Source organism: Cryptomeria japonica, chromosome 7 (assembly GCF_030272615.1).
Source record: "Cryptomeria japonica chromosome 7, Sugi_1.0, whole genome shotgun sequence".
Taxonomy (NCBI): Eukaryota; Viridiplantae; Streptophyta; class Pinopsida; order Cupressales; family Cupressaceae; genus Cryptomeria; species Cryptomeria japonica.
Window position 1 is genome coordinate 729457559 of NC_081411.1, and position 22192 is coordinate 729479750.

A 22192-nucleotide genomic window follows, 5' to 3' on the forward strand; every position below is an offset into this window, starting at 1 on the left:
CGACGGCAGATCGGGAGTGAATGTGCTTCCGGAAGAATCCTGGAAGAAGCTTGGCAAGCCGACACTATGGCCGTCAACCTTCAACTTAGTGGGAGCGAATCAACATGGTATCAAACCTCTTGGAACGCTCATGGTGCAACAAGTGACCATCGGGACACAACCATTTGTCCTCGACTTCGTGGTGATTCCGCTCGCCAAGAAAGGATACGATGCCATTCTTGGCAGAGGGTGGTTGGTGGCGGCCATGGCGAATTACAAATGGAAGCGTAACACGCTGTCCATGGAGAAAGCCGGGTGAAAATTTATTATCGACTTGAAAACACAACTTGTGAGTGAAGAACTCGCGTCAGAATCGGAATCGGACGGCGAGGGCGGAGTTGACAAAGGAAAGTACAGAAGGGAACCGGATGAGGAAGGCGTCCTGGGAATCCAAGGATGTTCGGAAGATGAGACCGATTCCCTTAATGGGCTCTTCCACTGGCAAATGGAAGATTACGAGCTGCTGTATGGGTGCAACATGTTGCAGGTTGACGAGGAGCTGGACGAAAATGAATTTCCGCCAACGTACGGGGAATACACGAAAGGGAATGCTCTTGTCAACGAGACACCAGCACATAGGTTTGACATGACGAAACCAATTCGGTACGAAGAGTCAGTAAAACCTACAAACCTCGGCACGGAAGCAGAGTCAAGGAACATCCTGGTTGGCGACGGCTAGAATCCATTCCTGAAAGCCGCCACGTTTAAAATATTCATGGAATACAAGGATGTATTCTCTTGGACGTACAAGGACCTCAAACGGGTGCCACCAGAACTGTGTGTACACCAGATTTCATTGGTACTTGGGGCCGTACCTGTACGAAAGAGGCCGTACAGAATGAATAAAAACTATGCTGCGAGAGTGAATGATGAAATTGAATGTATGCTCGAAGCCGGGATTATTTTTAAAGTGCAGGCTAGCGAGTGGGTGTCGCCCATAGTGATATCCCTTAAAAAGGAGGCAAACCAGATCCGAATCTGTGTGGATTTCAGATGCCTTAACGCGGTCACCATAAAGTACTCGTTTCCAATACCATTTATAGATAGCATCTTGGAGGAAGTGGCCGGTCATGAAATTTATTCATTTATGGATGGATTTTTTGGGTATAACCAGATGTCCATTGCCGAAGAGGACAAATTAAAAACGATCTTCGTAGTGGAAGATGGCGTGTACGCGTATAACCGAATGCCGTTCGGGTTATGCAACGCGCCAGCGACATTCTAGCGGATAATCCTTCACATATTTGACAATATGTCAATAGGGAACTTCAGGGCGTTCCTTGACGACTGGTCCATCTACAGTAACCAGGATGCACATCTGGCCGCACTTGGCGAATGCATGGAGAGATGCAGGCGAGCCCGCCTAGCACTCAATCCCAAAAAATGCAGATTCATGGTGCCTCAAGGGAAGTTGTTAGGACACATAGTGTGTAAGGCTGGACTCAAGATTGACTCGGACAAGATTCGTGTGATAGTGGAAATGGAGGCACCAACAGATGTCATGGGAGTCAAATCCTTCCTAGGACACATAAGGTATTATAGGCGATTTATCAAAAATTTTGCTCAACTATCTTGCCCTCTGGACAAGCTGACGAGGAGAGGTGAACGGTACGCATGGGGGATGGCTCAGGAAGAGGCCTTCCAAGAACTGAAGTCACGGTTGGTAGGTGCGCCAATCCTGACATATCTGAATTGGGACAAAGAGTTCCATGTACACGTCGACGCATCAAATTTTGCCATAGGGGCCACACTGCGCAGGTTGGTGATCACGGGCTAGATCACCCGGTATACTTCGCGAGTAGACTCCTGTCAAAAGCGGAAAAAAACTATAGTACGACAGAGAGGGAATCCCCGGGGATGGTGTACTCCCTCTAGAAGTTTAGACATTACTTACTGGCCACGCCGTTCACATTCTATGTGGACCACTAGGTGTTAATGTACCTGGTGAACAAGCCAATCATTCAGGGGCGAATTAGTCGATGGCTGCTGTTGCTGCAAGAGTTTACATTTAACATTATTGTATGACCTGGGAAAAGCCATGTGATGGCCGACCAACTATCTAGAATCAAGTCAGGGGAACCGGCGAACGGAGTAAATGAAGACTTCCCGGATGCCCACTTATTCCGCATTGCCGTCCTTCCTGCCTGATACACAAGCATCGGGGACTATCTCTCGACATCACAATTCCCTAGAGAGATGCCACCAGGGGAGCGAAGGAAGCTCGTACTAAGGAGTAGGACGTTTCAACTCATTAATGGCCTTTTGTATAAAATGGGACCTGACTAGGTCCTATGCCGATGTGTCCTGGAGGAAGAAATTCAAGGTGTTTTACGGGAAGCACATGAAGGCCCGACAGGAGGGCACATGGAGCCCGACACCATGGCCAGGAAAGTTCTATTGGCACGGCTATGGTGGCCGACACTGCACAATGACGCCTGGGAGTGGGTGACGAGTTGTGACATGTGCCAACGGGCAGGAAGGCTGCTGAAGAGGGATTTTATGCCCCTCAACCCGTCCAATGCCCAGGAACTGTTTGAACGATGGGGGCTGGATTTCATCGGACCTTTGAAGGCAAGTCGAGCCCGACGATGCAGATACATCGTGGTGGCCACAGAATACTTGATCAAGTGGGTCGAGGCATGGGCTCTGCTAGACAATTCGACCGTCAGTACGACAAGGTTTATCTACGAGCAAATCATTACACGGTATGGGATTCCAATCCAATTGACGAGTGACCGGGGAGGACATTTTGTCAATCACATAATTCGGTTGCTCACGACGGAGTTCAAGATATTCCACTCCTTATCAAGCCCCTACTATCCTTGAGCGAACGGGCACGCCGAGGCGACAAACAAAATAATCGTCTCTGTGATTTACAAGTCTTGCGGAGTGGAGAAGGAAGATTGGGAGGAACGCTTACCGTCGGTATTGTGGGCGTACCAGACGACGTATAAGGTCACCACAGGACAAACCCCCTTCTAGTTAATGTTCGGGCAGGAAGTGGTGGTGCCAATGGAATTCATGGTGTCGAGTCTTCGGATCGCCATTGACAACAAACTAGGTGACATGGAGAGTCTCCGAGAGCGGTTGTACGCCTTGAACAAATTGGATGAGCGACGAATGATGGCTCAGTGGGCGACGAAGATGGCATAGCAAAGGCGGAAAACGTGGCACGACAAACACCTGCGAAGAATGCAGTTTACTCCCGGACAACTTGTGTTGAAGTTTAACGGACGCAATGAAATAAAGCTTGGCAAGTTCAAGGTAAAGTGGCTGGGTCCATTTAAGGTTCGCGAAGTCGGTGTGAACGAAGCCATTAAACTATGTACGCTCGATGGCAAGGAGATAACTGAGGCAGTCAATGGCTTGAAATTGAAGGTGTATCGGGAACGACGGGAATGCCCAGACCGTGAAAATTGAAAAGCAAAAAAATAAAATAAAAAAAGAAATTTGACTTCTCTGATGCCTTCACCCAACTCAAAAGTGTATTGTAGCCTAAAAATAAATTGGGGGTCTGGGGGCAGTGCCCCCAACGGGGCTCAGTGGCAGCGCCCCAGGTGCGCTCCATTTTTGTGATATTTCTTTTACAAGCAATGTTTTTAATTTCGGCGACTATGAAAATGGGACCTAGTCAGTAGAGACATAAAGGAAATTCCCATACAGAAATCATTGCCAGCTCGACAAAAATCATTGCCAGACCGACGGAAATCATTGCTAGATCGACGGAAATCATTGCCAGATTGACAGGAAGCATTGCCAAGTACGGAATGTTACACATTAGTATAGACAAAGACATATTAGTACAGACCCAGACATATTCGTACGACATTTTAGTACGTGGTAATTCCGTGCAGACCCGTACGGACAAAGGCGTCAAACGAGCTACACAAATCCGTACGACCACGAACCTAGACATTTTTCGTACGAAACAATTCTGTGCAGATCCGTACGAATGCAACTCCAAAAAAGAGGAAAGATATACAATCCCGTACGGTCATTGGTGTATGAAAAAAACTGTATGATTCATTGGTACAGGAAAAAAAGGGAATCGTACGAAGGCGAATTAATCCATGGGAAAGAGAAAAGTCCGTAGGGTTTTGAATTGACGATGTTTTGATCTACAGGCCCATATTCCGTACACCATTGCATAAGGGAAAGAGGTCGAAACTTGCCACACCGTACACCCTACAACATCCATACCACCATACCGTACCACCATAACGGAATTGGCTATACGCGTACCCCAGGAAACAAAATTCAGTTGATGGAGCAGGCAACTAGAAAGTTGAAGAAATTAGATTGGCGAAGGAGGCTACAGGAAACTGAGAGAGGACAACACGGAAAGGATTCGATGGGTGATCAGCAGGAGGTGAGCCGAGGGAAGGCCGTGGTGCACGTTGCACGCACGCACAAAGTCACGCCGAACACTGTGGTGTTTGAGGGACTAGCTGGCAGTACATGCAGACAATGGTGGGAAATGGCCCTAACCCTAGCCAACATTGAGGTCAAAGTAGCCCTCGCCAAAGTACGCGTCCATGACGCAGTACAAATGCCCATCTTTTCTATTATGGAATTTGAACCATGCTTGCACACTATGGTCAAAACCTATGATCCAGAGTTGCGTACGTCGTCATTTAAGTTTCAACATACAGATATGATAGTTTCTTTCAATCCGGATGATTTCGAGAGGGTTTTTGGCATTCCGGATAAAAGGAGAAAGATTGACAAAAATACAACAAAGATGTCCCAAGAACGGAAAACGCAACTGTTAAAAGAAATGTGCCGGGATGACTTGACGACAGCCGACTGGGCAAGGATTCTCGTACTGCAGGGCAGAGGGTTAAAGAAAACATTACTGAAACCTGGCATCTGGCAGTGCTTGCTCGATTTGATGCAGAGTCGATTAATTGGCGCAAGTAGGTTGTCGGATGCAGCGGTACCTATGATTGCACTGATGCAGGGCTTGAAGAAAGGTACGATATATGATTGGGCGAGTTTGTTGTCGGATAGAGCCCACGATTTCCTGATGATGAAGCACAAAGTTTTTTACATGCCGTACCATGCCATCGAGTTGTTTTTGGACTCCGTACGAGTATAGGTACCAGCCAATCTGAGAGGGTGGCGACCACGAGACTGCATTGATTCCTTGTAGCCAGTTATTTTCTATTGGACGGAGTTGGACGCATTCACGGCTAGTGGAGAGGGTCAGACCAGCAGGAAGAGAAGAGGGTAGGTCTCGGTGGTGGTGTCGACCAGTGACACCGACTCAGGACAGACAGAGACAGTGACACCGACTCAGGACAGACAGAGACAGTGACATCAACTTAGGACAGACAGAGAGTAGTGCAGACGAGAGTCTGGAGTCGGAGGAGACATCGAGGTGTTCTGGAGGGGACACTACTTTCTGACTCTCGGAGCTGGCCGAAGTAGAGGTGGCGATAGGGACCCCTGGTGCGGAAGAGGGCGGCTGCGCAATGTCTTTTGGCCAGGTACCACATGGAACCCACGGGCTGCCAACAGGGGGTGTGGCACGACCTCCAGGAGAGGGGGTTCGGGCAGGGCAGTTGCTATTCACACTAGCATTCCTGCACGTGGATGGGGAATTGACACCACTTTCCTCGTCTGGGGTGACGACATGAGTCCTCCTTGGGGTGGCCATTCCAGCATTCGGGTAGAGGCATCCTTGTCCTATAATGTAGACACCTGCAGTGACTGCCACTCCTTGTATTCCAGTGCGCTCACCTGTCATAGACCAAGAAATAGGGACGGAAGGCATGGGGCAGGCAAAGGCCAGTGGGGAAGCAGTGGAGGACATAGACACATGGTTGGACTGGTATGCCGCCACACCCATAGTTCCAGTAGGACCACCACCTGCTACACCTCGCCATCCTACACAGGCTAAGGTAGTTGATATGGGGGAGCATCCTACACAGGTAGAGGTAGTCGAGTTGGTGGAGCATCCTGCAGAGCTGGTTTTGCCCACTAGTGGCAAGGAGGAGATACCTTCATAGATGGGCCTTCAGGACGAAGGTGTAGGGAGAACTCGGCCTACTGCCGTAGCACAATTTTTTGTTGAGATGGAGGGGGCAGTTCAGCAGTTGGTAGCCTCCATAGTTGAGGAATCCATTGTTCAGCCAACCTTGGAGAGCCTACATGAGTTTGCTACTACGGGGGTCGAAGGGGCATCCCAGAGGTGCTTTGAGGCACAGGGATGGTCGACCATAGACCTACCCGAGATGAGAGAAAAGTGGCAGTTTCAGGAGGTGGCCGGAGACAGTCGAGTGCAAACTTTGGTGAGATAGATTGAGCATGCTGTGCGGGATGGCTATTACCAACTCCGGGAGGCTCAGATCCAGGCAGATAGAGCTGCGGAGTTGGCCGCTTGCATCCCGTCGTTGGAGACGAAGTTGGCCTAGCAGCAAGCCCGAGCCGATCGTGGGGAGGAGGTTTTGGACACAGTGCAGAGAGAATTGAGCTCTGTGAGAGTAGCCCTGGCGGCTGAGTTAGAGATGAGGACCACAACAGAGACCCGCGTTACCAACCTTGCGGCAGAGTTGGAGGCGAAGCACAGGGAGCTCATGGAGACTGTATTCAGGGTGAAGCGGTCACGAGAGCACTAGTTGGTGGCCGAGAGGGACCTTGCTTATCGCACTGATCAAGTGATGCGGTTGCGGGCGCAGTTGGCTTCGACATCAGCGCCCCCTTCTTATTCAGGGACGCCCTCTTGCCCTCCCCAGTGATTTGTTGTTTTTTTGGGTTTCAGTTTTGCTTGTACATCATTCCCATTTTGGTTGTATGTCGTCGGGAGACGACATTTCTTTTTTGGGGGATGATGTTGTCGAGTAATTAAGCATTAAGGTAAATTGTGTTAGCGTCGGCAGTTAACCCGTCGGCAGTTAACCCGTCGGTTGTCGGCAGTTGGCACCGGGTAACTGACCAGACTCCTTTATATTGTATCTATTTCCAGTCTTTGGGATGTCATTGTAGTCAAACATATTGCTATCATTGTATGTATTGGTTTATTATGAATCAATAGAACACTTGTGAGTTCCATATATTCTGTGTACTTCTGTCATTTATGCAATGTCTTAACCTGACACCTACGAGGAAAACAAGTGTAGGATCTGCAAACTCAGATTCTGCAGCTGTTTCCTTTAGCTCGTGCAGATTTGTCTCCATAGGTGTGGTCATGGATCTACAATCCAACATTCTAAATCTCTTGAGTATATCAATGGTGTATTTTCCTTGATTAAGGATTATACCATCTGCCTGTTGCCAAACTTCCAATCCAAGGAAGTAGTAAAGAATTCCTAAATCTTTCATATCAAAGTCAGAGGCTAATTCTTTCTTACATCGAGAAATACAATTTTCCTCTCCTGTGATTAGTAGATCATCAACATAAAGAATAAGAATTAATAATTCACCATTGATTACCTTGTAGTAGAGATTTGGATCTGCTTCATTCTTGAAAAACCCTAATTCCAAGAGATAGTGATCAATTCTTTCATACCATGCTCTGGGGGCCTGTTTTAGTCCATAAAGAGCTTTCTTTAATCTGCAGACATGTGATTCAGCCTTATGAATCACAAAACCTTCAGGTTGCTCCAAATAAACTTCTTCAATCTTACCATTCAGAAAAGTAGTCTTGACATCCATTTGATGGACTTTCTATCCTTTAGATGTTGCAATAACCAAAACTGCTCAGACAGAAGTGTATCTGGCAATTGGAGCAAATGTCTCTTCATAGTCAATACCTTCTTTCTGTGAGAAACCTTTGGCAACAAACCTTGCTTTGTGCTTCTCAATGTTGCCATTTGCTGCATGTTTGATTTTGAAGAGCCATTTAGAAGATACCACAAATTTACTTTTAGGCCTAGGCACAATATCCCAAACATCATTTTTTAGAATTGACCGATACTCTTCTGACATAGCATCTTTCCAAACTTGATGCTTGAGCGCATCTCCAACACAGGAAGGTTTTGCAGCAATGATCTCACTCATCAATGCAGTATAACTGGAAAATAGGTTAGGTCTCTTACTTTCTCTGAAGGTCCCCTTTGGAGCAGCATAATTTTCAGCTTCTTGAAGCATCTTTTTAGCCCAAAGTGGTCTCTTCCTAGTTTCAGGATAATTTTCTTCTAAAGGTAAGCCTTGAACTTCATGCTCAGCATCTTCAGGGGTCTCCCTCTGAATCTCAGGGGTGGAATCCTCATCCAAGTTTGTAGGAGGATCTTGGTGTTCTAATTCATTAGAGCTTTTGGACCTTCTGAATGCTATGTCTTCCTCAAAGATGACATCTCTGCTTAGTTCAATTTGTCTTTGAGTAGGTATGTATATTCTGTAGGCTTTAGAGGTTTCACTGTACCCAACAAATACTCCTTTCTTTCTAGCAGGTTCTAACTTTGACCTCTTTTCTTTGGGGACATGAATATAGACTGGACACCCAAAGATCCGGAAATGACTCATGTCAGGTTTGTTGCCAGTAAAGGCTTCTTCAAGGGTTTTATTGTCAAGAAGAGAATGAGGACATCTATTTTGAATGTACACAACTGTCCTAGATGCTTCAACCCAAAATGAGGTTTCTATATTTTGGTCAAACAACATAGCCCTAGCAGCTTCTACTATAGTTCTATTCTTTCTTTCAGCTACCCCATTTTGTTGTGGGTTATAAGGTACAGTTAACTCCCTCTTAATCGCAACATTTATACAATAATCTTTAAACATATCAGAAGTGTATTCCCCCCCATTGTCTGTTAAGGTTATGATTTTCTTACCTGTCATATTTTCTGCAAGAGCTTTCAATTCCTTAAATTTAGAAAGGATTTCTCCAGACTCTTTGTACCTCAGAAAATATATCCAGGTCTTCCTAGAATAATCATCTACAAATATTACATAATATAAAAATCTCCCTAATGAGGGTACAAACATGGGTCCACATAAATCAGAATGAACTAATTCTAATACATTTTTGGATTTACTGCTGCTAGAATTAAAAGACCCTTTAGTATTCTTTCCCAAGGCACGCCCTTTGCATGCTCCTTCAGTTTTTTGACTTAGCTTGGGTAAGTCGATCACCATCTTCTCTATCTTAGGTAGGGCATGGAAATGAAGGTACCCTAATCTTCTGTGCCAAAGTTCATTCGAATCTGGAGTCTCATGAATCAAGGCTAGAGGTGGAGTGGTGCAAAGTCTGTAGAGGCTCCCTTGTCTTACTCCAATGGTGTGGGCTTTCTTGATGGTGGAGTTCTTTGGCCAAGCAAGTACCTTTCCTTCCATAAAGGTTAATCTGTAACCCTTATCTTCAAGTGCAGAAACTGAGACAAGGTTTCTCTTTGTACCAAGTACAAATAGAACTCCAGTCAGCTGTAGGGATATGCCTGACTTTAGGTTGATATTGTAGGTTCCTATTCCCATAATTGGATAATTTGAGTCATCACCAATTGTCACTTCTTCATTTGAACTTTCCACAAGTGTATCTAGGTGCTCATGAAATCCAGTGATGTGTCGAGATGCTCCGCTGTCAATCACCCATGTGTTGAAATTGGAGGTGACTTGACTAGAGAGAGCTGAGTAGAAGACTAGGTTCTCAGAATTACTCCCTTTCTTAATTTTTGCCATTGAAGCTTGTTGTTTGATCCTGTCTGGACACTTCATTGCATAGTGCCCATATTGGTCACATTTGAAACATTGTACTTCAGTTTTGTCTCTCTTCTTCTTTGAAGACCTCTTCCCATTTGAGCTGTTGTCCCTCTTTCTCTTAAAGTTCTTCTTCTTTCCTTTCTTGTGGGAATTAGAGTTTAGAACTTGAATGTCTTCATTACCATTGTTTTGTTTTATTCCTCTTGTGACAAGCCGAGATTCCTCTTGAATGCAATCGGTTTTCAATCTATCAAACTTAGGAAATTTAGAACGAGCACTGATTCCTTGAATGAACGATTCCCATGAGGTAGGAAGTCCATTTAGGGCCATCATAGCAAGTTCTTTGTTGTCTACTAGATGTCCAATAGTGGATAGCTGATCGCTAAGCTCAGTGATCCTCAAGAAATAGGATGTGACTGTTTCTCCTTTATTCATCTTTATATGGTGTAGTTGATCCTTTAGGGTGAGAACCTTGCTAGTGTTGTTGATTTCATAATGTCAGCTAGTGCTTTGAACATCTGAAAGGCCGTCTCATATTTAGGAATGATTGGTACAATGTTGTCTCTTACTGAATCCACAGTTATCTTGAGGGCCTTCTCACTGTCCTTGCTCCACTAAATTTTCTCTATATCATCAGAGGGTTCAGGAATTTCACTTTTGACATGGGAGTCAATTTTATTTTCTTTCAAAACAAGCATGATCCTGAATTTCCAAGATACAAAATTTCATGCTCCATCTAATCTATCTTCAAACCTAACTCCGGTTGCCATTAGGATTATGGGAATGTGATCTTAGCAAGAGCCTGGTGAAAGTTTATGAGATCGTTACAGAATTTTAATATGATCTTCCTTAACTTCGCTCTGATACCATGTTAAGTTCTTTCAAAATTCTGTGATCGAAATAGAAGAGATGGAGATATGATCTGAAAGTTGTATTTTATCTGCTATAGCGTGTTTTAAAGATGCACCACACTTATCAATTTTGGTGTGTGCATCCTCCTCAATGTAAGCATGCTATGTAAGTGGATGAGGGGTTACGTAGTGAAGAGCTATGTCTTCCCACGTGGGAAGACACATCTCTTCCCTACGTACCTCTCACCACAGTATATTAACTAGTCACCGTTTACTTACCCGATTAGGAGGAGTGTGACTTGTTTGAGAATCGCTTTACCACCCGATACCATGAACGGTGTAACCGTTGGTTAAATGCAATAAGTTAACTTTGGTTTTATTTATCATTAGTTAACGTTAACATATTAGTATATGTAATCAAATTAATATATATATATATATATATATATATATATATATATATATATATATATATATATATATATATATATATATATATATATATATATATATATATATATATATATATATATATCGGAAGCATGAAATAGTACGACCGACATTACAAAATTAACACTTTCCTTTTAGATTCTATATGAAGAAAATATGAAAAAGTAAAAGCAGAAAAAAATTTAGAGAAAAACAAAAGGAATTAGTTTGTCACATTTGGCATTTACCTTACCTTAATTGTTGAAGTTGAAAGATGAAAACAAGTAGAACTCAAACTGAACTCTCTATATCAGCTCATCCTTTGCACAAAACATCTGCCCAACTGTGTACAGCTCTTGCACAAGAGCGAGCCAAAAGAGTGTGAAATTGTGAATGCAATAGTAAAACAAAATGTTTCAAATATTGATGGCTGTGTTTTGATATCTTAGTGACCTTTTAGGTCAGGCCTTTGTCTTTTAGTTATTTTGATTTAAATTTTAATTTGCTGTCACTAAAAACGGCAGAATTAGAAGACCAGTGTTGGGACTTGTGATTCTATGTAGACTTGCGGGTCTTGACCCTAGAATCACCAGTTCTGCAAGTTGAGGCTGTGGCCTTGTTTACCTTGTCCTGGATCTGTCCTTGAGAGTATGGCTGGGTTCTCAGCTGTAAGTCTGCACATATTGTGAGTCCTCATCCTGGTCTCACCAGTTCTGCAAGTTGAGGCTGTAGCCTTGTCTATCTTGTCTTGGATCCCGCCATAGGAGTATGGTTGGGTTGTCAGAGACTCTTGATATACTGGTTTACAATAATCATTTTTCCTTTTAACTACCTCAGTATTTTTGTATATGATCTCATGGGTGGTGCATCTCAACCTTAAATATATAGTGTTATAATACTTAAAATTTTAAAATTCTAGAGTCACCAAGCATTATTTGGAAAACAAATTTTTCTTGAGAACTTGTTATTTTTATGAATTACATTGTTTAATTCTATTGACAGGTGCACGGGGGAAAGGTATTCAGCGCTAAGATTTTCACGTAGTTATTTATATTTTAATGTCTGGGTGGATAGAGTGACAAACATATACATTTTTCTTTCACTTTTTCTCTATTCTCATTTATGAATATCTAATAATATATTGGTTGAGTGCAGGTGAAACTGCAGAAGAAAGCAATTTTGTTGGTCGTAAAACTCTTTCTCATCAATCTCTATTTCATACAGGCACTGGGAAGCCTGTAAATATCTCCATGTCTGGTATCTCTAAAGCTAAGGCACTTCTAGAGTCTGAAGGCACTGAAGCTTCTATCACCAATAAGGCTTATGAGACCCATGGGAGTTTTGCTAATGTGCTTTCTGGTTCAGCATTTGACCAATCAAACTTTTTATCTGACAGAGTTTCAACAATCACTGCCAACTGTCATAATATCTGCTCAATAGGTAAGGCAGAGTCTGGATCAAGTCAGATGCAACAATTTACATTTCAAACTGCAGCAGGCCGATCAGTCAATGTGTCCACACATGCCATGAAACGGGCAATGGATCTTCTTGGGGATGAAGCAAACAATAGTACAGTGAGGATGACGTCATTGGGAAATGCAGAAAATAACACAGTTGTTTCTTGCGGACCACCTCCTTTACTATTCCAAACTGGAGCCGGGAGATCTGTTTCAGTTTCTAGTGCTGCCATGAAACGAGCTAGAAATATTCTTGGTGAAATGAGTGATATATCCAGTGCTGCAACTGATCAACAAAGATCGAGTGAAGGCATTGTCAACTCCTTTGCAGATCCTGCAGGATATTCCAATGGAGTTGTATTAAACAAACAAAGTGTTCCTCATCCCAATCATGCCTCCAGAGCCATTTCCTCAGATATGAACTGTGGTCCGACTAAGTTGAAAAGATTGAGTGCAGATTTTGGCAATGCTTTTGCAGGTGTTTCTCCTCGAACTCCTAGACATTGCCAGGATGCCGTGTCAAACAAAGAAAATCTTCCCTATGCAAATCATGTGTCCCATGTGACAACTGAAGATTCTTTTGGAGAGTTGATATTAGTTTCTGGGGATTCTAGAGCAAAGAAATTAGGTAAACGAAAAGTCTGCATGAGTCCTTTGGCTGAAATTTCCAATGAAAGCCCTATTTGTGATTATGATAATTATTTGCAACGACCAACTGCAACTCCTACTGTGCATAAGTCCTTGTCAGGAAGCAAGCGGGGGTTGTTTCGTTCAAGACGTGTTACTCCATTCAAACAGCCTCGCCGTTCTATGTATGCATCCTTCACATTTTAATTTTTTTGAGTTATTGGAATTTATATTTTGAATATATCAGCTTTCTTATATGCTTGGTCCTAACTTCTTTTTCATGTCAGGTTCTTGTCTCCTTATGACAAAATGCCCAAGTCTGTTGGTATGGAATCCAGCTTATCTGGTAAAGCCCACTTCTCACTAGTTAAGAACTTTACATGTTACTTTCTATAGTTTTAACATCATATGTATTTTCATTTCCAGTCATTAAACAAGACTGATACGTGGGGAAATCTTATTTTGATATATAGTACAATCCTTCCCTCAGGGAGCTCCATGTGAAGTAAAGTTTCAGTTTTGCTATCCATTGTCCAAAAAAAGAAAGACAATACAAGAGTACTTTGGTGGTCCTCCAGATCATCAGCAAGCGGTATAGCAAATGAAAGCATGGTTTTGGCATCTTTAATATACTGTCTTAAACTTAGTGGTATTTTGTTATTTTGACAATGTCAAAATTGTATTCATTTACCTGTTTGCAGTTGTGGCATTTGTCCACGGAAATTCAGTCTATGACTGCGGATTCTGCTCAACATTACAGTTTCTATGTCAAGTGTGGTTCAGGTTATGACAACTTCATAGCCAGGAATTTTTGGAAAATGCTGCTTGAATTGGGTGCTGATCCACGGAATGCTACAATTGAGTAAGTGTGCTATGTTATATACCATATGTGTTGTCATCACTGGTCAGAAATAATGGGCATTGTTATAGCATAGACCAGCTCCAGTGCTAGTACAGGATGTTGATATCTTGACATCAATATGGACAAGCCTTTGTTAAATGATGTTTGAGAGCACTACGTTCAACTTAAGTTCACTTTCTCTGAGCCAAGTGAATGTAGGATGAATAAACTGGTCAAAGAGTGAACACCACCAGTGGAAATGTAATAATAATATTTCAAGAAAACTTGAGAAATAAACACTCTGAACTGAGCTCTAACAATGATGGACATTATGGAAATAGTGATGCAGGTTTGACTTCTTAGATATGTAGTACTGTTAGGCCAACAACATGAGATAGCTAAATATAATATCAAATGCTACATCTTTTTCATATATATAATATTTCTAGTGAACAGAAAGTTGAATTACAGTACAATTTAGTTTCTAGTCAACAATCAACTAGAGTTCTCTATTGATGGCATATCTCTTGTTAATGTTCAGGAAAAACAGGAATTTATGGTGTTTGCTTCAAACCTAAAAAAATTACATGCTTTGATTTTTGTTTATAATTTTTAATTTGTAATAGTTGATTGTGTAGTTTGGAATAATTACATAAGTTGCCAGGTTCTTTATATTTGGCCCCGGTACCTGTGTGGGTCCAGTACTGATCATAGTTTTAAAACTCGTGGACTCGCCACGGACTCGCGAGTCCATGGGAGACACGAGTCGACTCGCCAAGGACTCGCGAGGCGAGTCCATCTGAAAGACTCGCGAGTCTTTTGCAAGGAAGTCCGTGGCGAGTCCACGAGTCGACTCGCCAAGGACTCGCGAGGCGAGTCCATCTGAAAGACTCACGCAAGTCTTTTGCAAGGACTCGCGCAAGTCTTTTGCATGGACTTGCGAGTCTTTCAAATGGACTCGTGCGACCCAGAAAAAATGTCATGCAAGCTTTAAGATTGAGTTTAACATGTGAAAAAATTTGGTCTCTCCGTCAGGATTCATATATGGAATATAACATTTAAGTATAAGAAAGAAGAAAGATTTCTTATACTTTAAGTTATATTCCATATATACTGTCAGGATGTTTGAGAGTGGTTTCGGACCTCCAGGAGTTATAATGCAAAATCTAGTTTTTGGAGGATTCTTCAATTTTCCAGACTTAGTCAGATTTCAGGATTAGGAAGACATTCCAGACTTAGCCAAATTTCAGGGCATTTGAAGATCAGGATGACATTCCAGACTTTAAGTTATATTCCATATATACTGTCAGGATGTTTGAGAGTGGTTTCGGACCTCCAGGAGTTATAATGCAAAATCTAGTTTTTGGAGGATTCTTCAATTTTCCAGACTTAGTCAAATTTCAGGATCCTTCGGCGATGCCCCTTGACCCCAACTTGGGGGCATTGCCCCCAAACCCCCGTCGAAAAATATAGGGGGAAATTGCGCCGATGGAAGTAGGGAAAATTTAACCTCCGAGTCTGATTAGGCTCCATATAAAAGCATAATTAGCATTGAAGAAATCTTGGTATTATACATTTTAGAGTTGAAAGTTTGAAACTATGAGTATGTGACATGTGTAATGTTTCAATTATGGCTCTTATGTTCTCTAAATGCATTAATTTCTTTATGTTTTTTTGTAAAACTACGGTTTTTTTTTTTGCCGAGTCCTTGCCGAGTCTTTCACGAGTCCGAGTCCGAGTCCAAATTTTTGGTTTGCCGAGTCCGTGGCGAGTCCGAGTTTTTCAACTATGGTACTGATCATAGTATGGTGCAGGTTCGTCCCCAGGTACTGTTTGGTTTCTTATATAAGTTATGCCTGTGTAACATAGGGACGTGCCCTAAACCCTCAAACCTTCATCCTTGTCCCTTGAGGTGTTTCAAACTTTCGAGGACGGGAGGAGATTAGGAGACATCCCTCAGCTGTCCCCCCTTGAGAAAACGGGAAAAAGTCTTAAACATGTCCCTAAAATCAAGGACGGCAATAAATCTATAGAGGATGTTTGGTTGTCCTCAAGGCAACTTGGGATGTCTCAGACGTTCCTCAACCATCTTGGGGATGGCTATGCCTCCCTTGAAGAAGAGTAATTTTTAATAATGTTTGAAAAACAAATCATTCATAAAATTAAAAAATGACAGATATATCATGACAACAATATTGCAGTAAAAATTGATTGTTAAATATATCATAGCAACAGTATAACAGCAGCAATAAATATACCACGATAACAGTGTAACAACAATTAAATTAGTCATGACAACAACGAGAATAACAACTGTAGTATAACAACAAGAACTATATCATGATTCAGATTCATAGTTAATGATATAAGTTATGTTTTTTGGTGGCTGATCAATCCAATAGAAGGGGCTTTATCAGCAAGATTTTGGACCTTAGCAAGTCACTTCTCTTGTGTGTCGGTTGTTTGTTTAGTCTTGTTTGTTTGGTTCTGCAATTTTCTTTGTCGTGTGTTCTTCGAGTCAAGTTTTTTTCCGCCTCCTGCGACCTTTCGCTTCCTCTTGTCACCCATGTTTGCTTCTGTGTCTAGTTTCATGTTTCTTCTCTATCACCTTCTCTGGTCATTGGTTTTTGCTTTTCTAGTTGCGGGTTTTGCTAGGGCTTTCATTTTTGTGGCCCATTTCTGGAGTTTTCAATTTGCATTTTTATCCTCTTTTTGGGGTGCAGCTAGGGTTTTGTTTTTGTGGGTTCATCTTTGAATTCAAACTCCCTTTTTTCTAGGTCATGAAATTTGTTGTTTTAGCACTCCCTTGATGGCTTTAGGTGGAGTTTGGAATGGGCAAGGTTTAGGTCAAGGAGTTTCTTCTAACCCTTCCTTTAAATATGCTTTGTGAGGAGAACCTAGGCACCAAATTTTGGGTTGTAATCTTCAAAAGAGGCCTTTGAGAATGCCCAAAATTGATCCTCGCAAAAATGAAAATGGATGTATGAAAGCATCAGATAGATCATCAGTGGCAAGCCTTTAGAAATTGGTGTTCAAGGTCGGATCTACAAACTAGAGAGCAAAGGCTTGATTTTTTAGTTTCTTGATTTTTGTCAGTTTTAAAACTCAGACTCGCCATGGACTTGGCAAACCAAAAAATTGGACTTGGACTTGGACTCGTGAAAGACTCGCGAAAGACTTGGCAAAAAAAAACCGTAGTTTTACAAAAAAACATAAAGAAATTAATGCATTTAGAGAACATAAGAGCCTTAGTTGAAACATTACATGTCATATGATCTACAAACACTCAATATTTGAAATTTCATCATTCATACTCCTAGTTTCAAACTTAAAAATGTATAATAGCAGCATAAGTTTATAAATGTTTATAAAATTACATATAATGATATGTCCAAATGTGAAAAACAACAATGAACAAACTAAAGAGAAGACTACATCTTCCTCTTTCCAGCTCTAGTGAAAACCAAGGGAGAGATAGAACTAGAGGGTCTAGTTCTAGGAGTCCGATGTAAGACTCTTGGCACTTACATGATGAGAACAAACTCCTCAGTACAATTGGTACAAACAATCTATGCGCACATTCGTGTATTGATGGATGTTAGCAAACCTTTTCCAACCTAAATTTCTCTGGTGGTGGTGGAGGATTCTTGGGATCAGGTGGTGGATTATGAAAATGCTCCCTTCCTTTGTCAGCTTTGTCATGAGCATATGCACTTGCTGAAAGACTGTCCGCTTAAAACCCTAGAGCCTGAAGCGGTAGACAAACCCCAAGATGATTTTATTATCCCAAAGAAAAAGAAATCATCACAAAAATCGGTTGAGGAGAATATTGATGGCAGCAATATAAATAGGTTTGTTTGTCTCCAACAAGCAAATGGAGACAGAGATAATGAGGACATCATGGAGTCCTAAATTCTAGACACAAATGAACATACAAAAATACAATGGCTGTTCAACCTGTTTTGGAAGAGTTGAACCAGCTTGCACTTTTTCAAGTTCCACATAAACAATATAAACCTGGCCCTATTCTGAAAAGTTATCATCAACAAAACAAATTTATCTCTAGGCATAGCTGAGGAAAAAATAAATAAACTGAAAATGTATACAAATATTAAAGCTAGGCATAAATGAAACTAGAGCAGTCTTCAGAAAGAAGGTCAGAAAGAAAGTAATATAGTTAAAGTTAGAGATTTGTCCAAATTCTTCAATCAATCTTCCAAAGAAGGTGATCACATGGACTATTAAGAGGGCTGAAAGGATGTCCCTCTAAGATCCTTGAAACAAAAAGAATGATTCAAAATCAACATCCTTTGTTGGTATTTATTCGAGAAACAAAAGCTGTGCTAGAGCTTATGACTGTTTTATCAAAGACGATTTGGCCTGAAGCCCAATCCTTATCTCTTAGTTCTCTGGAGGATTTATGTGTTTATGGGATCCAATACAGATCACAATGCTAAGTTCTTGTGATGCCAAGGGTGTTTTGCTCTTGCATGTTGATTTTCCCAGGTTTTATTGGATGTATTTTAATGTATATATCTGATTCAATCTGATACTTGCATTCTTGGAATTCTATGTGTTCTCAAATTGAATAACATTACACTATATATATTCCTTTGGAGAGGCATGTCCTTGAACGAACATGTCTCTCTTTTAATTATAATAATTTAATCAATATTATAATGTTTCATCAATCAATTATTAATTTAGAATAATATAATAGATTAATATTGAATATTAAATTTTATATGATTAATAATAATATAATAATATAATAATATAACATAATAACATATTATTATTAATCAACATATATTATATGTATTCTAAATGATCATTCGACTGAAGCTACAAACATTAACATTGCATGCCTACTCTAGGGTAGATGCACAACAATTTTTGTTTATAAACATTTATGCACCTAATGCCTTTGAAGCTAAGTTGCTAGTTCGGGTTCGGGTTCAAGTTCGGGTTTGAGGAACCAATTCGCCGGTACAACAAAATTTTGAAATGAGGTTTGGGTTCATGAGTACAAAAACACACACACACACACACACACATATATATATATATATTTATATATATGTATATGTGTATATATATATATATACATATATATCTATATACATTATATATATATATATTTACATATACATATACATATGTATGTATATATATCTATTTATACATATATATATATGTATGTATATCTACGTACATATATATGTGTGTGTGTGTGTGTGTGTATGTATGTATATACATATATATAGATATAGATATGTATATATATGTATATACATATACATACATACATACATATACATATACATACAGCCTATAAGCATGAATTAAGATTAGAATGCAACATAAAATCATATAAACAACAAAAACACCATAAACTTGTAATCATAGCATCATGTCATACCGGCATAGCATCATATACTTCAAGCTCAACATCAAAATGATAATATCAAGTTCAAATATTATTGTTTCAAAATTCAACTTGCAACAATTGAAACTTTATGCTAAGTTTAAATCATCTAATGGATTCTTCTTCTTATTGCAATACCAATCAAGAATAAATGCAATAGTCAATAATAGCACTAAGAAGATGGAAGATTAATTGCAAGTCAAGAATAAATGCAATAGCAGTCAAGAATAACAGTGAAAATCTTTCACGGAAACAACTAATGCCATTGAAGATGATGATGAAGAAGAAGAATGAGCAGTTAAGAAAGTGAGCACAGGAAATTGAATATTTTTGTTGCTTTTCTGTAATGTCCCCTTCTCATTAGTCTTCAGATTTTCATGGGATTGGCCTATCATCCGTCCCTCGTAGGCCAAGAGGAGTGTTTTGGGGGTTGAGTTGCAATGACTTGAGGCTTCACGTTTCATGTTTTTGAGCATAAAGGTGAAATATGAAGATTACATGTATTACGAGGCATGTGCACTTTTAATTTTATAATATTACTTTATAAAGTGCAATTAATATAATATGTGTAATAAATAATAATAGTGTACCTAATTGTTGTGACCTTTTTCACACATCACCCCATTGAGAATGGGGACCCTCTCCTTTCCTGCTTTCTAGGGTTTTTGTTAGAGTCTCGTGACCTTTTGCTTCAGTTTTGCTCAGTTTTATCAAGTTTTGAGCGGTTGGAGTTTTTAAGGAGTGAAAGTCAATTTGTGCAAACCAAGTAATAATAGAGTCTAGACACCGTCAAGGTGCCTAGAAAGGCCAAAGGAATATATATAGTGTAATGCAATTGATTTGAATGAATTCGGACAACTTTCTTTTTTTGGAAAGTTTGCTTTTTCCGATTTTTTAGGAAGTTTCGTTTTTGGCATTCTTAGCACGATCCCTTGAGTGGCTTTTTTTAGAAAGTTTTCCCTATCTTTTAGGGATATTTGCTTTTTGCTTTTTCAGAGTGGGGACCTAGGGTTTGCACTAATGTCACTGACATGCATCGATGATGATCAAAAATTTTCAAGTTTTGGCCCAAAAAGCCAATTTCCTAAATTTTAGGGATCCAGACAGATTCAGGAGAAAAGTGATGGGTGGTTTTCAAATTTCAAGAAAATCCGAGTTGAAATGCACAAGTTATGAGAATTTCAAATTTGGTTCTCATGGAGATCATCTCTCTCCAAGTCCGCCCTACTTCATGACTTGGTGCTTGGTCTTGTTCTATGTTTCCTTCCAAGTCCACCCTCCCTTTGAGGCTGCTGTTCCAAGAGTTTGATAAAGTCTTTGGAGGTTCCAAGTGCTGTTCTAGGTGTTTGACAAGGTCTGCCCTACCCCAAAGTATGCCTTGGAAGTGATCAGATCATGGTAAGATCAGGTTTAAAGATGAAGTGTTAGGGTGAAGGATAGTTCAAGTTCAAGATGAAATGACCAGAATTTTGGCTAAGTATGGAAGAAGAATTAGTTCCAAGTGCGTTTCCAAGAGTCGTTCCACCTATCTTTTGAAGTCCGCCTTCATGCTAAGTATGGTTCCACGTGTTGTTCCAACTAATCCTCCTAAGTCCGCCCTGCTGATAAGAGACCAAGCAAACCCCAACATGTGCAACTCAGACGATCAGATGTTGGTGAAGTTAGAATACATGTTTGAAGTGGTGTCACATGTTTCTCAAAGTCCGCCATTAATTAAATAAGACCAGGTTTGAAGATGGAGATAATGAATCAAGAGATGATGAAGGTGAAAATATGCTAAGTTTGGTTCCAAGTGTTGTTCCACATATCTTCTAAAGTCCGCCCAAGCCTGGAAACCGGTTAGAAAATTAGAATATTCCGAGTGATGTCAGCAAGATCTTGGAGAATTCAAACTTAGAATTCAAAATAGAAAGTTGCATTTGGAAGAATTCGAACTCAAGGATGATGACTATGCAACAATAAATGAAAATAGAAACTTTCTTCGAAAGTGGATAAGATTGAAATGTGAATGGAAATAGATTTTAGAAGACAATCGCGTGTTTCTAATTACAAATTCCAACTCTAAATACAAATAGGCCATTCTAATTTTCATTTCAACACACAAGAAAGTTCAAACTTCTAAGTGTTAAGAGCAGGTTGAAGAAGTTATCTTGCAGGTTTGAAGACATTTTCAGAAGCTTTTTGCAGGTTGGACGTAATTCTGATGAAGTTCTGAGTGTTGGCACGTATTTCCAACCTTCTCCTTCAACATCACATGCAGATTTCGAAGAAATCAGATTGATAGGAAGTAAATTTATCTAATTTTCCGAGTTTTTCAATCTGATTCTGGAATTCTAATGTTTTAATGAGTTAATCTTCTCTTCTCTCTCATCTTCCATCTTTCGAAACAAGTTTGAGTGAAGTTTTCTAATCAAAATCTGGTTTTTAGAGGTGAAATCAGAATTCAAATCTTCTAAGTGTGAGATTTTCACAATTTTTTCAGAATATTTGAGAGTGGAAAACCCAAATTTATGACTAAGTGTGAGAATAAAGTGAAAACTACAAGTTACTTAGTCACCGAAACTCCAAATTTCAATCAAAATCCTGATTCTAACTTAAGTTTCAATTGTCTGTTTGCAGTTTTTGGAGACTTTACGGTCAAAATGAAATTCCAAGTTGACAAAGACGCACCTCCTGAATCGAAAATGAACGCAAAATGGAAGATGATCAATGACACAAATCTCGGACACATCAATCTGAGGGAATTCAAGAAGATAATGTTTGGCATGGACAGCCATAGTACCCATCGTGACGGCACAAAAAATGATGAGGAGTGGTATCGTGCATGCAGCTGGTTTTCTTTCAACCATGTAGTGCACGGAGTTGGTAGTTGAGTGTTCTA

General features: G+C 40.6%; 1 protein-coding gene across 6 annotated transcripts in view; it reads left to right on the forward strand.

Annotated features, from left to right (window-relative positions):
• Positions 1-22192, forward strand: part of LOC131047463 (protein BREAST CANCER SUSCEPTIBILITY 2 homolog B) — a 130676-nt gene that overhangs the window by 24932 nt on the left and 83552 nt on the right. For 4 of the 6 annotated variants that reach the window (XM_057981359.2, XM_057981360.2, XM_057981363.2 and 1 more), the window contains exons 4-7: positions 12114-13227; positions 13330-13388; positions 13516-13634; positions 13744-13904. In XM_057981359.2, the coding sequence (XP_057837342.2) occupies positions 12114-13227; positions 13330-13388; positions 13516-13634; positions 13744-13904 (1453 nt within the window). The remainder of the gene's footprint in view (positions 1-12113; positions 13228-13329; positions 13389-13515; positions 13635-13743; positions 13905-22192) is intronic. The other 2 variants (XM_057981365.2, XM_057981364.2) reach the window with 2 other exon arrangements.